We start from the raw sequence: 12,997 nt of genomic DNA on the forward strand, positions 1-12,997 counted from the left end.
CAATGAATTAAAACACATCCCAACAGTTCTCAAGCAACAACCACTATCGACCGAGGTTTTACTTTCGACCGAGTGCTTGCAATCCTTGCGAAAATTTTCCTAACTTAAGCAAGTAGAGCTTCAAATTTTTTACGACACTCTTCACCTTATGACTGTTGTCACCATAATACGCACAAAGTAAAGCATACTAACCGAATTTAGCACTATCATCAAATCTACAAAAACTTAAAACATCTCTGACATAAATGTACTGCCGATCTACCTTTACCTCCAACCTTTTACTAACTACAGATTCTCAACTAACTTTAACTGTTTTATTGCCATCCGCTTCGTAACCAGAACTTTCCTACTGTTTTTTATGATCATAATTTTCAAATTTGACCTCTTGCCTTAAAAGGCAGCCGGAAATTACTATCTAATTTCTTTAATTGTATTTTTTTGGAGCCCTCCTTTCTGTTTAGGAAGATGGCTTTTGTCTACTTGCGGACTAAGATGCCTCCCGCTTGCTTTTAAGCACATCAGCGTAGCGTTTCCGCTGCGCTATAATAGACAAAGGCGCTGGTAATGGGACAGAAACTGAATCTTCAATTATTACCTCTCTGACTTCATTCGGCATAGAGAAAGGCATTCAAATCCATTCGCCAAAGCAGAGAACATTGCCCTAAGCTCAGGAAGCCTTGGGATCAGTCGGGAAGCTTGGTAATCGTTGAGTAGGAGAAGAGTACGGAAGTATGTTTCCGTCATTTCCCAAAGCGCCTGAGTGTCCCCTTAGACTGTTTACGCCAATGAGTAATTAGATCTCTTTGTTGTGATACGACGTTATGTTTTTCAAATAAGACTTGTAATAACTTCATAAAAAATTTTGACGTTCCTAAAATTATTGCTTGACAGTAAAAAAAATAAATTAAATTTTACTCATAAAAAGGTTTATGTTACTCTTTGGGTAAAAAAATGACCGGCTGTATGTTTTTGCCAAGGTTACAGCCTAAATTGTATCGGTTATTGTACTAAGTGAAATCGATTTACTAACAGGATGACATACACGTTATACAGCAATTAATTTGTTCCTCGATTAACTAAAAATATTTCACAAATAAATAACCGATATTTTCTCCATACATATAAAGAAAATTCTCGAAAGTGTGATAGATATTGGCAGAAATTAATAACTTTTTGTTCAGTCGGTATTATAATCCCTTTTGTCAAATTCATTCATTTATAAAACAAATAATAAAGTAAAGTCTTAAGATGACTATCATACTGAACATTAGTGAATTTAATTTATAAACAAACCGTATAAAGCATTATGTAGAAAAGTGAAGCCCTGTTACAGTAAGAAATAGTAACTGTACAAAGATTAAAAAATCAGAACTGGAAGTTTAATGGTGAGAAGGGAGTAACTGTCCAAGGAGAAAAGCTAAATACATTGAGATTCACTAACAACACGACTCTTTGAACAGATACCAAAAACAGTGATTGAAAGAAATAGCAAAGTGTACATATTCACTGCTAGGGGAGAAATTCTATTTGAAAAAAATAAGAGTGAACAATGTTAAGGAAGTGTAATAAAAAGCGCAGTAATAATAAGGAATAAATACTAGTGCAAGGAAACATAATATAATTTTTTATTGCAGGAATTTTTATATCAGGATGAGTGAAGTACTGTATTCATTGAAAGCTGACTAGACTCGCAGAAGAAGGAGGTTTTTAGGAAAAAACCTATTTATTACAAAATCAAAAAAAATCTCAGAATTAGAGATATTCTTAAAAGTAAATTTCTGCATTGTAGTGAAACACGAATGACAAGTAAAAATGAAAACAAGCAAAGAAGCATTTGAAATGTGATGTTAAGTGAAGATGATGACAATTAGGTTACGTATTTGATGATAACATGTAGAATATAAATACTTACACTTCGTGTTTAACATCAGTAGGTGTACTTCGCTTTGCAGACCTGAAACAGAAATATTCCAAGATAAAGATGATAATAAAATTCATTTGTATCACATTATTTCCTGATGGTTCCGCAGCTCTTGAAACATCTTCTTGATTCTTTGAAAATGAAGGGTATATGTAAAGTGAATCAATAATAGTATTCAACACGAACAATATAATTAACATTTGAGCTGTTTACTGAAAAATAGAACCAGCAATAAATTGCATATATTTCTCGGCTAAGGCGGTCAATTTACTCAATTCGTTTTTGAATTATAGCAGTTATAAAGCGATAACTAAAATTTTTAATATTAGTATACGAGTATTAGCATTAAAATTAAAAAAATATATATATATTTGATCTTTGATAATTTGTGGCTCATGCATGAGGAGAGTTTTTGATTAAAATATTCCCTAAAATTGATTTTAAGTTAATTATAAATTATTAAAAATTTTGGATTCCCCATCAGAAGAGAGGTATTGTTACTAGTATTTAACAAAATACGTTTTGAGCATTAAAAATGTTAAATTGTATAAACATGTTTTTTTGTATTTTTGGGAATCCCATACTCAAGGGTAAGTGTTCGGGTAAAATAAATTTAAAAAAAATAATTTGTAAGTGATGATAATAAAAGGGGAAAAATTTATTGTTGAATAAACAATATTTTAATTTTGTAGGAAAGGGTTAAAATTGTGACTGATCTTTTTTTTCAAGAAGAACTCTTTTTTCCTGTTTGGCCTCCGGTAACTACCGTTTAGATAATTCTTCAGAGGATGATATGTATGAGTGTAAATGAAGTGTAGTCTTGTACATTCTCAGCTCGACCATTCCTGAGATGTGTGGTTAATTGAAACCCAACAACCAAAGAACACCGGTATCCACGATCTAGTATTCAAATCCGTGTAAAAATAACTGGCTTCACTAGGACTTGAACGCTGTAACTCTCGACGTTCCAAATCAGCTGATTTGGGAAGACGCGTTAACCACTAGACCAACCCGGTATTTTCAAGAAGAACTATAGAGTAATGGGTGTAACAAAGTTAAGATTTTTCATGTTTAATGATATGGGTAACTTCCGAGATGGATTTTAATTTAAAATAAATTTAAAAATGTTACCTTTCATTAGAAACAGGATCTATAATCCCGAAAGTGCAACGAAATTACAAAAAAATATATACATTAAAAAATACCTTCACAAAAATCTAAATATCAGGCAGTACAATATGGGTATAAAACTGCAATGTCTTTACGTATGCAAACGCTTAAATTTAAATTAAAAATGTAAGATTTAAAAATTAAAAAGAAGAATAATTCAGAAAATTCTACGCCAAGTTTATGAAAATGGTAATTATAGACAGAGACATAACTAGGAAATTTACAAAAAAAATTATAAACAAAATAGAAAAAACAAAGATTATTTTTCTTTTGTAATTTTTTTAGAATGCCCAATATTCGTCTTACAAAATAAATATTTAATTATTTTTATGGAAGAAAAACTGAAATTAATTGGGAGAAACAGCTTAAAATTGATAAAAAAGCAAAACATCTCAAAAAATGAAATACCGTACATAAAAGTTACATAAAGAGAAAATTGAATCAATATTAAGTTTCCATGAAAAAAAGTAAAAAAAAGATAACGGTGCTCAAGAATGGGCGAAAAAGAAGGGAACAGGATGTGAGAAATTTTGGGCAAAGAGAAAATTGCAAAGAAAGTGAAGATTAGTATGTGGTCTTTTGGAGACCAAAATCCCAAAAAAAGAATGTTATGGTACATAACTAAAATAGATCAATTTTATTTACATTTTTTTTTTTTTTTATCGGTCTATCTACTTTCCCGTACTAGTTAACGCTGCTGTAGCGGCATATATAGCTCTAGATGGGAAAGTAAAAAAATATTGAAACACTCTTTTTTTGTGAATTACTCACCATCAACATAGAAATAACACACTTAACACTGAAAAAGGCTTAAAAAACACAATCAAACACAAATTAAAACAGATAAGAAATTTTAAATAAATAAACTGAAGTCATATGGGAACAATTTAAATATTAAACTTAATAAAAAATATTTTTGTGAAGGCATAACTTCAGATTAACGTCATATAACATAAATCATGAATTAGGAAGCGGTATTAAATATACACAGTTAATGGTTGACTGCAATATTTGCAATTTTTGGATATGGCTGATCGTAATATTTGCATACTGAAATATGCAGGACTTGGAAAACATAAAAATTCACTAAGAATTATTGAATGAATGAAGTTTGAACATGACTTTTTGAGTTTGTGATGAAGGTACAGCCAAACGGATTTTTCAATTTTAATAAAATTTTTCAGTAAAACGATTTGCTATTAGGTGAATTTGTTCGTTATGACTTTTCACAAAATTTTCCTTTTCAAAATGGCAACTGGTGTTTTTATCAGAAAGCGTGTGATGTAGTGATTTAGTAGAGATGAAGTTTTTTCACCAAAAGAAAATAAAAAATACAAAATATTAGCCGAGTTGCAGCCATAACTTTTTATACTTCTATTAAATAAATATGTTTTATGCTGATCAAAAAAGTCATCATAACTGACGGATCATGTTGAAAAAAATAATTCAAATATGCAATATATCTAATTTAATCGAGAAGGTTTGGGAGCTAGACGCCCTTCAACTGCAAGACAGCTTGAAACTCCCAGATAATATATTTTACATTTCTTTTGTGGTAGATTGTAATTTGACAAAGAAAGATACAAATATCAACATTCCATATTTTTATAATTAGTGGGAGGGCCACTAAAAGAGGCCTTTAGAGATAAAAAGAAAACTAAAACCTTTGTTCACCATCTTGCTTTTTAATTCTTTCTCATCTGCTAAAATATTCAGTAAATAGGGTTAGAAATTGAATGATTAATATTTCAATTGATTATTGTTACGTCAAGCAGTTTCTACAGAAAAGTAAACTTAATTTATAAAAATTAACACTATACAGATCAGAAATAAAAGGTTACTTAAAACTACTAATTATTAAAGCTATATTATTAAGGAATGGTAGGTAGATAGATACCTGGAATCACACTTTAGTGTGGAAGGAATATCCGTATAACTGAAAAATGAGATAAGTAAATATTAAAATGAATCAAAATAAATAAAATGTGACTTTTATTTATTTTTTATTGACAAAATTAATTTATAACTCTATAGGAATTTAAAACACAATTTGGTTGTGAAAGAAATATATTGATAATCAACAACAATCCACTCACTTAATTGTGACCGTAATAAAAAATATATGCAGTGCTAAAATTAAACAATTATGCAAATCATTACTCATAAACTAATACTAATGATATTTTTTGGTGTAGAAATCATAATTTTAGGAAAAGTAACATATTCTGCTAGAAATTGAATGTAATAACTATTGAACATCAATCTGGAATAATTTTTTTTCATCTTTTATGACCGCATACGATCACTTTAGTCAGTTCATTATCCAAGTTTCTTCGAAGGACTGTTCGGGCCTTGCGGTCCTCCCAGTACTTTTTCATACGTTCTAATCTTCGTGTCCTTTCTGGTGTTGAAAAAGTTTGTTGTGAATATCTTTCTTGGGAGTGTAAGCGATTGTTTTTGCACTTAATATTTTTTGTGTAATTTTTTCTTGACTGTGGTGTCTTCTGGTGTAAGGTCAATTTCCTTTAGATCCTCTCTTATTTAGCTGATCCATCTGCATCCTGTGTTGGTGTTTTTCGAGTCGAGATTTGACTTTACCAGCTGTTTCAGAAATCTCGAATCTTCATTTGTGAGACATACTAGTCTCCTCTTATGCATGAATCAGTGATTAGTTCTAACTCTGCACACGATGTTGTTGGGTACGATCAGCCAATGCCCATCTGACTGGTACTTTTTGTAAATGTAGTTTCTTCCAATTCTTCTTTCGATTTTCCGGAGTCTGTCGGTCTTTGATTGTTCGTTCAGGTATTAGTATTTCTGCTGCATATGTTACTTTCGGTTTTATAATTGTGTTGTGTCTTACTTTTGCGTTTATACAGATATTTTTTACAAAGGTGTATCAGGTTAATTTTTGTGCATCAGCTAGTATGTTTGTTGTAATTTGGATTGAGGTTTATTTGTTTAGGAAATTTGTTATTATTTCGCCAAAGTATTTAAACTGGGTTTTCATTTTGACTTAATGTTTACTATTTTTAATTTTTTGGGGGGCATAATTTCTGTTCTTTCGAGTGATATTTTGAGGCAAGTTTAATTTACAATTTTTAGAGTGCAATTAAATAGTAGTGGTGAGAGTCCGTTCCTTGGCACCGTCCTAAATTGATCTCAGATGTTTCTGAGAGTTCGCCTCTGAATTTCAGTTCTGACTTAGTGTTTGTGTGGATCAGTTTTATCATGTTTATTAACTTCAGATGTAGTTCGAGGTATCTCAGAATTTTTAGTAGGGATTCTCTGTGGCTTTTTTGAAGTCCATAATTGTGTTCACCATGTCTCTGCTTCTTTTACTGTTGTAATCTATTATTAACTTGAGAGTCACGATTTGGTCTGGATAGCTCCTCGCACGTCCGAAACCTCTCTGGTATTCTCCTAGTTCTTTCTGGAGTTGTAAACCGATCCTATTAAGGATGATTCTTGAAAAAATTTTGTATATTGAGTCTAGGAGTGAGATTCACTTGTAGTTGTTACGGTATATTTTGGCCATTTTTTTGTTTAGCGGGTGGAAGAGAGCCACTGTTCCACTGTCATCCACTGTTCTTTTAGTTGTCCTTTGATGCAGATGTTGACAAGCTGTTGCAGAACGGCGATTTTTTCTGGTCTTCCTGCATGTCTCCAGATCTTTACAAAGGTATGATCTTCTCCTGCCACTTTGTCTTCATCTCACGTCGTGCTTGGTAGACTTCTTTTATTGCGTGAGGGTTAATGTTTAGTGGTAGTGTTGTTATTGGGGTGCTCTTTTTGTTATTGAATTCGGTCAGTTCTTTACAATTTAGGAATGTTTTGAAATAATTTGCTGGGATTTCTGCCTTGTTTTTATTGTTATGGGACAGATTATGGTTTTTATCCTTCATTAGAAGGGGTGGAGCTTCGTAATTTTTGTGTTGTTTTTGAAGATTTTGTGGTAGTGTCTTGACTCCGTTTTGCTTAATTTTTTCTTTACTGATTTATGTGTGTCTTTATAGTGTTAACTTCTTATTTTCCTTATGGTTGGTGTGGCTACTTTTCTTAGTTTTATTAGGTTTTGGAAGGATGTTTCTGATTTTTGAAATTGATGTAACAACTATGCTTGATATCTCTTCTCCACTGTTTCGTAGCTTTCGCTGTTCCCCCACTGACACTTATTATAGGTTTTTATTGGGGCCAATTCTTCTGCAATTTGTTTAAAGTTGTTACCTTATTAATATTTAAAATTAAATTCTTTAAATTCCTCTGTCAGCAAGCTTTTAAGCAACGCTTTTTAAAAATAAAACGCCTGTATTTGGTACATCTTTGTTTACCTTGTAAAAATAATATGTTTTCAAATTATTTTCATTAATCTCTTCCATAAAATTTAATCTTCTTACACTTTATTTTTCATTTAGAAACTCGCATATTTAATTTATTGTTTGTTATTTCTAAGGTCCACTATGTTCTTTAATGAACAACATTATTCTTTCTTTTTTTTTTGTGAAGTCTATCCGTTCTCTGCCACAGAGGACGGATTTAATCTAACTGACGCCTGGCGTCAAGAATGTACCACAATGCAGAATAACCAAATCCCATGTATTACTCAAAGGCCGCCGGGTTTTGATTTGCCACGTAAGACATGGTCAACGCTAAACAGAATACGAGCTCAAAATGGTCGGTGCGCCTATTTCCTGTATAAATGGGGTAAAACACCGACGCCCCTTTGTGAGTGTGGTGAAAATCAAACTGTTAAACACATCACAGAAGTTTGCTCTAGGACAGCTTATAAAGGGAATCCTGAAGGTTTCCTGATGGCGACTCCAGAATCAGTAGCTTATATTACTTTGTTTGTAATTTTTGACTCTATTTGTTGTTATGTTTTGGTGTCATACGCTAAATAAAATAAATAATTTTTGTGAAATTGAAAAAAATATATCAAAATATAAAGTAAGAGTAACTTACTACTGATTTATAACAGTATTCAACTTGCAGTCTACTATGTATGAATCTGGCTTACATTAAACATTACAATGGATATCATAGATTTATAGAAGTGTGCGCATGTGTGTTGATGATAAACATACACACACAAACTCTCTCTCACACACCCACACACACACAAACGCTTATCCAATATGAGAACACTTCAATAAATTAGAAATTGTACTTACGTTTCATCGTTGTTGCTATTCGTAGCATCAGTTGAAATTCTGAAATTAGAAAAGTTTTTTACCAGCATCCAATTTATTTATTTAATACAATGAAATTATGTGATCAGTTTAGTAGTAAATATATAAATAATTATTAAAACTGATGTGTAAATAATAATTTTATTATATACATTAAGTGTATACAAGAAGTGTGCGCATGTGTGTTGATGATAAACACATACACACAAACTCTCTCTCACACACCCTCCACGAACCCCAAACCTCCACACACACACACACACACACACACAAACGCTTGTACAATATGAGAACACTTCAATAAATTAGAAATTGTACTTACGTTTCATCGTTGTTGCTATTCGTAGCATCAGTTGAAATTCTGAAATTAGAAAAGTTTTTTACCAGCATCCAATTTATTTATTTAATACAATGAAATTATGTGATCAGTTTAGTAGTAAATATATAAATAATTATTAAAACTGATGTGTAAATAATAATTTTATTATATACATTAAGTGTATACAAGAAGTGTGCGCATGTGTGTTGATGATAAACACATACACACAAACTCTTTCTCACACACCCTCCACGAACCCCAAACCTCCACACACACACACACAAACGCTTGTACAATATGAGAACACTTCAATAAATTAGAAATTGTACTTACGTTTCATCGTTGTTGCTATTCGTAGCATCAGTTGAAATTCTGAAATTAGAAAAGTTTTTTACCAGCATCCAATTTATTTATTTAATACAATGAAATTATGTGATCAGTTTAGTAGTAAATATATAAATAATTATTAAAACTGATGTGTAAATAATAATTTTATTATATACATAAAAAATTTATCTGTACATAAGAAAATCCTTTAACTGAAAACAACTCTTACAATCTGTTGAATCATAGCTAGGCCTGACTAAAAATGCAGTGTAAAATACTTTAATTTTGGTTTCCCTAAGTAACACACAAATAATTCAGTTTATTAATCATTAAAGAAATTTTGAAATACGATAAACAAGAAATCATTTTTTTTTGTAAAAAAAAGGATAAATTATTTTTTTAAATGCGTAATGATTATCATTATAAGGAATCAATTATCATATATCACCATCATATGGCAATTCAAAATTTAAACTATTAACTTCTGAAACATTAATTAGAACAGATTTTTGAATTTCTAGTAACTCACTGAACATAGCCACAAGGATGACTGAGAATATTTGGAAATAAATTATAAAAAATATACTCTGGTTTGGTGTGTCATTTGAAAAGATTATATTTTTAAATAATCTTCTTCGTCAACCCTTATGGACAATACCAGTAAATAATAACTCAGAAATATCTGCAGATTCTAAAGCAGATCCGAAAGTACCAAAATATTGACTTTAATGTTCCTTTTTCACATGCAATAATGTAAGCTAGAGCTCCCACATTCACCTCTTTGAAGGATATTAAAAATCTGACTGATCAGTTACTGTAGTGTATTTTATGTTAACGTTTACATTGAATAGTCTCACTTCAATTACTGGCGAGGTTATGGCAATTTTTCGTGTTATTTTTTCTTGAAATATATTTGAAACATCAACAACGTATGGTCACTTTTTGTTGCTCTTGTCTAAATGTTGTAACTTTAATTTTTATTTATTGTATGACTTTTAAATTTAAAAATCTTCGGCTTCAGTCAGATTTACTCGGCTCTTTACACTTCACTCGGCTTCTTACAGATGCACTCGGCTCTTGAGAATCAGCGGCCCCACCAACATTATATAAGCAAGCTCATCACTGCATTAGTTCATTAATTTAAATCAGCAATTGCGACTCCTCCGGAGAAGGGGGCGCATTGCTCCCTGCATACAGTTAGTGCCCCGTTGTGGCGTATTCCTGCTAGCTTACGAAGGGTTAGCACCGAAAGGACATCAGTGGACGGTCTGAAGGGGAATTACGTCGGGAGGACAGGTTTTCAAAAGCCTAGCCTTCCGCGGTCGGGCCATAAAATGGGTTCGATAACGCTGGTTTAACAACGGATTGGAATGCAATTAAATCCGTCCTTTAAATCCAAATATAAAATAAAGACAAAAATTGAAAAATTAGACCCTTCATATAAAATAAACCTTTAAAAACACGCCCGATAGAATCATCCAGCAGCAAGGGACACTGTCCAGGCTCTGCAATCTGTAGGGAGAATTTGCAAACTCCCGCCAACTTTGCATTCCATTCCTTTCCATTAGTTCAGTCCTACGCTAGTTATACGTCAGTTCAGTTCCAGCTCATCCTCAGTTCAGTTCCAGTTCTCTTCCAGTCATTTTACTTACAGAAATATTAAAATTTCAATGAAACAGTTATAATTAATGTTATATTTCAATCATATACAAAAAATTAATATTATTTATATATATATTTTTATACATACAAATAATATTTCAATTACAATAAAATATTTATGATAATAAGAAATCAAGATTTAAATTATTAAAAGAATCAGCTCCAATTTTTCAACAACGTTAAACGATTTATTTATTTCACGTGTAATTTTGCAAAATCGATGGTACAGTGATTTATTATGAAAATAAATGCTTTGATAAATGTAGGGGTGATGGAGTACAATTTCAGATTTCAAAAAAATGGAACTGAAAATTTTGTGCTTTGTTTAAATAAATTTAAAATGAATAAATTAAAAAAATCGTTAAATGATGAATGCCATTCTTCTAAATAATTTTTTTTTTATATGGGAAAATATATTTCTCACAACTTCTGTAGTAATATGAAAAGGAAGAGACGAATTCATAACAAGTATAATGAAATATCGATGTACTTTTTTGCCGCAGTATCAAAACATGAATATCCAGTGGCAACCACCGAGCACATCTCAATAACACGATGCAAAAACCAGATCTTTACCTAGTAAAATAATGCGAATGTACTTTGGGATTCTTTTTGGCGAGGGATACTCTACCAAATTTCCCTTACAGAACAAAGAACAATCATCACTAAGTATTACGCTATTGTCTTACTAGCTGAAGGGAAGCCTGGAAGGTCTTGTTCCAAGAGGATAATGTTCATCATTACATTTCTGTTTAACTTGGAAACACTGTAAGAGCTCAATTAGTATGTGCTACTCCCCCTCCACTCGGCATAGAGATAGTTCCATCAATTTATCATTTTTTTGGTCGACTTAAGGAATTATGAAAAGTGAAGAAATTCGACTGTAATAAGAAGCTATCGAAATGTATAAGGGAAGTCGAATTTATCACTTTTTAGAAAAAAAAGTAAGTTTCATTTCCTGAGAATTGGAATGTATGAATTGCAGTAGTGGGAGATCGCACAGAAATTATTAAGTTACTTGATTGAATTCCGTAAATGAAATTCTTGTTCGTATTTCAACCTCTTCGTTCGTCATGATATTAAAAAAATATAATAAAACTTACTCACGTTTCAGTAATATCGATTCCTGATACTATCGAATCTGTCTCACTGAAAGAAAGTGTAAATTTGTTTAAATATAATTTCAAAGTCTTTTATAAATAACTTTAAATACATAATACAAAAATCGGTAGTTATTTTATGAAATATTAAATTATATTTTCTTTAAATGATCGCGTGATACAAGTTTTGTATCCGCTGCTTTTGTGTACAACATAAAATATAGATTTTAAAGTAACGAAAATTGTTATAGTAATTTTTTCTCATGTTTTACATTCATATTTTTTTTGAAGTTTCAGTTTTATAAGCAATTAAAATATGAAAAATTCTTAAATTTTCTTCACGGTTACAAGTATAGTTGCATTTTTCCATTTCAAAATTAAGTAATCAATGAAAGTAAGATATTAGAACGAAAACCATTTGGTACTGTCTATATATATGTGTGTACCTGTAAAGAACTTGTCCTGACTGACTGATCCATCAACGTTAAGCAAAAACTACTGAAGATAAATTGATAAAAATTTGTATACATCTTCCTCTTACGGTGTAAGTGCACACGAAAAGGAATTTTATGAAATTCCAAGTTAAAGGGTTAAAATGTATTAATTAAATTTACTTTTTTGTTAATTTTTTGGTATCAAGTGAAGATATCGAATTAGTTTCTAGTGTGTGTAATTTTCTTATAAATATGTAAAAACTAATTTCTCAGTTTTCGAAATTCGACTATGCAAGCGGTGATAAAATGTAACATGTAAAAAAATTTGAACAATCATTGCAAATATTCTCCATTTCCGATTACGATAAACGGATATTAACTACATTGGGGCTGGATTCTACGAATAAATATCCTCTTTTTTTTCTTTTTCTGTTTATCTCTGGAATCACCTAAGGAATTACTTTGGATAAGGATGATATGTATGAATGTAAATGAAGTGTAGGATTATACAGTTTCAGGTCGACAGTTTCTGAGATGTATGGGTAATTGAAACCCAACCACCAACGAAAAACACCGGTGTCCACGATATTGTACTCAAATCTGTATAAAAGTAACTGCCTTTTTAGATAAATATCTAAAAACCATTTTCGGGTTTTTTTAATTTCGATTTTTGAAGTGATGCAACGAAGTACGCGCGGGGCCTCAACATTTCTGTATATGCAACGCGACTGGCTGCACCTGCCACCTGTTACTTGACTAAAAACAAAATAAAAGTAATTAAAAAAAGGGAAACGTTGTACGGTTACCTCCAAGTAGTTTCTGTCTGGTAACGGTAAGACCCGAGAAAAATACACTTTTACACGTACGAATTACGG

At 31.3% G+C, this 12,997-nt stretch overlaps 1 protein-coding gene across 3 annotated transcripts in view; it reads right to left on the reverse strand.

The window, feature by feature from the left end:
• Positions 1 to 12,997, reverse strand: part of LOC142333251 (uncharacterized) — a 113,021-nt gene that overhangs the window by 47,854 nt on the left and 52,170 nt on the right. For all 3 annotated transcript variants that reach the window (XM_075380251.1, XM_075380252.1, XM_075380253.1), the window contains 4 exons: positions 11,696 to 11,737; positions 8,933 to 8,971; positions 4,989 to 5,027; positions 1,913 to 1,954 (listed from right to left, as the gene is read on the reverse strand). In XM_075380251.1, the coding sequence (XP_075236366.1) occupies positions 1,913 to 1,954; positions 4,989 to 5,027; positions 8,933 to 8,971; positions 11,696 to 11,737 (162 nt within the window). The remainder of the gene's footprint in view (positions 1 to 1,912; positions 1,955 to 4,988; positions 5,028 to 8,932; positions 8,972 to 11,695; positions 11,738 to 12,997) is intronic.

The sequence above is a fragment of the Lycorma delicatula genome, chromosome 12, assembly GCF_047948215.1.
Source record: "Lycorma delicatula isolate Av1 chromosome 12, ASM4794821v1, whole genome shotgun sequence".
NCBI lineage: Eukaryota > Metazoa > Arthropoda > Insecta > Hemiptera > Fulgoridae > Lycorma > Lycorma delicatula.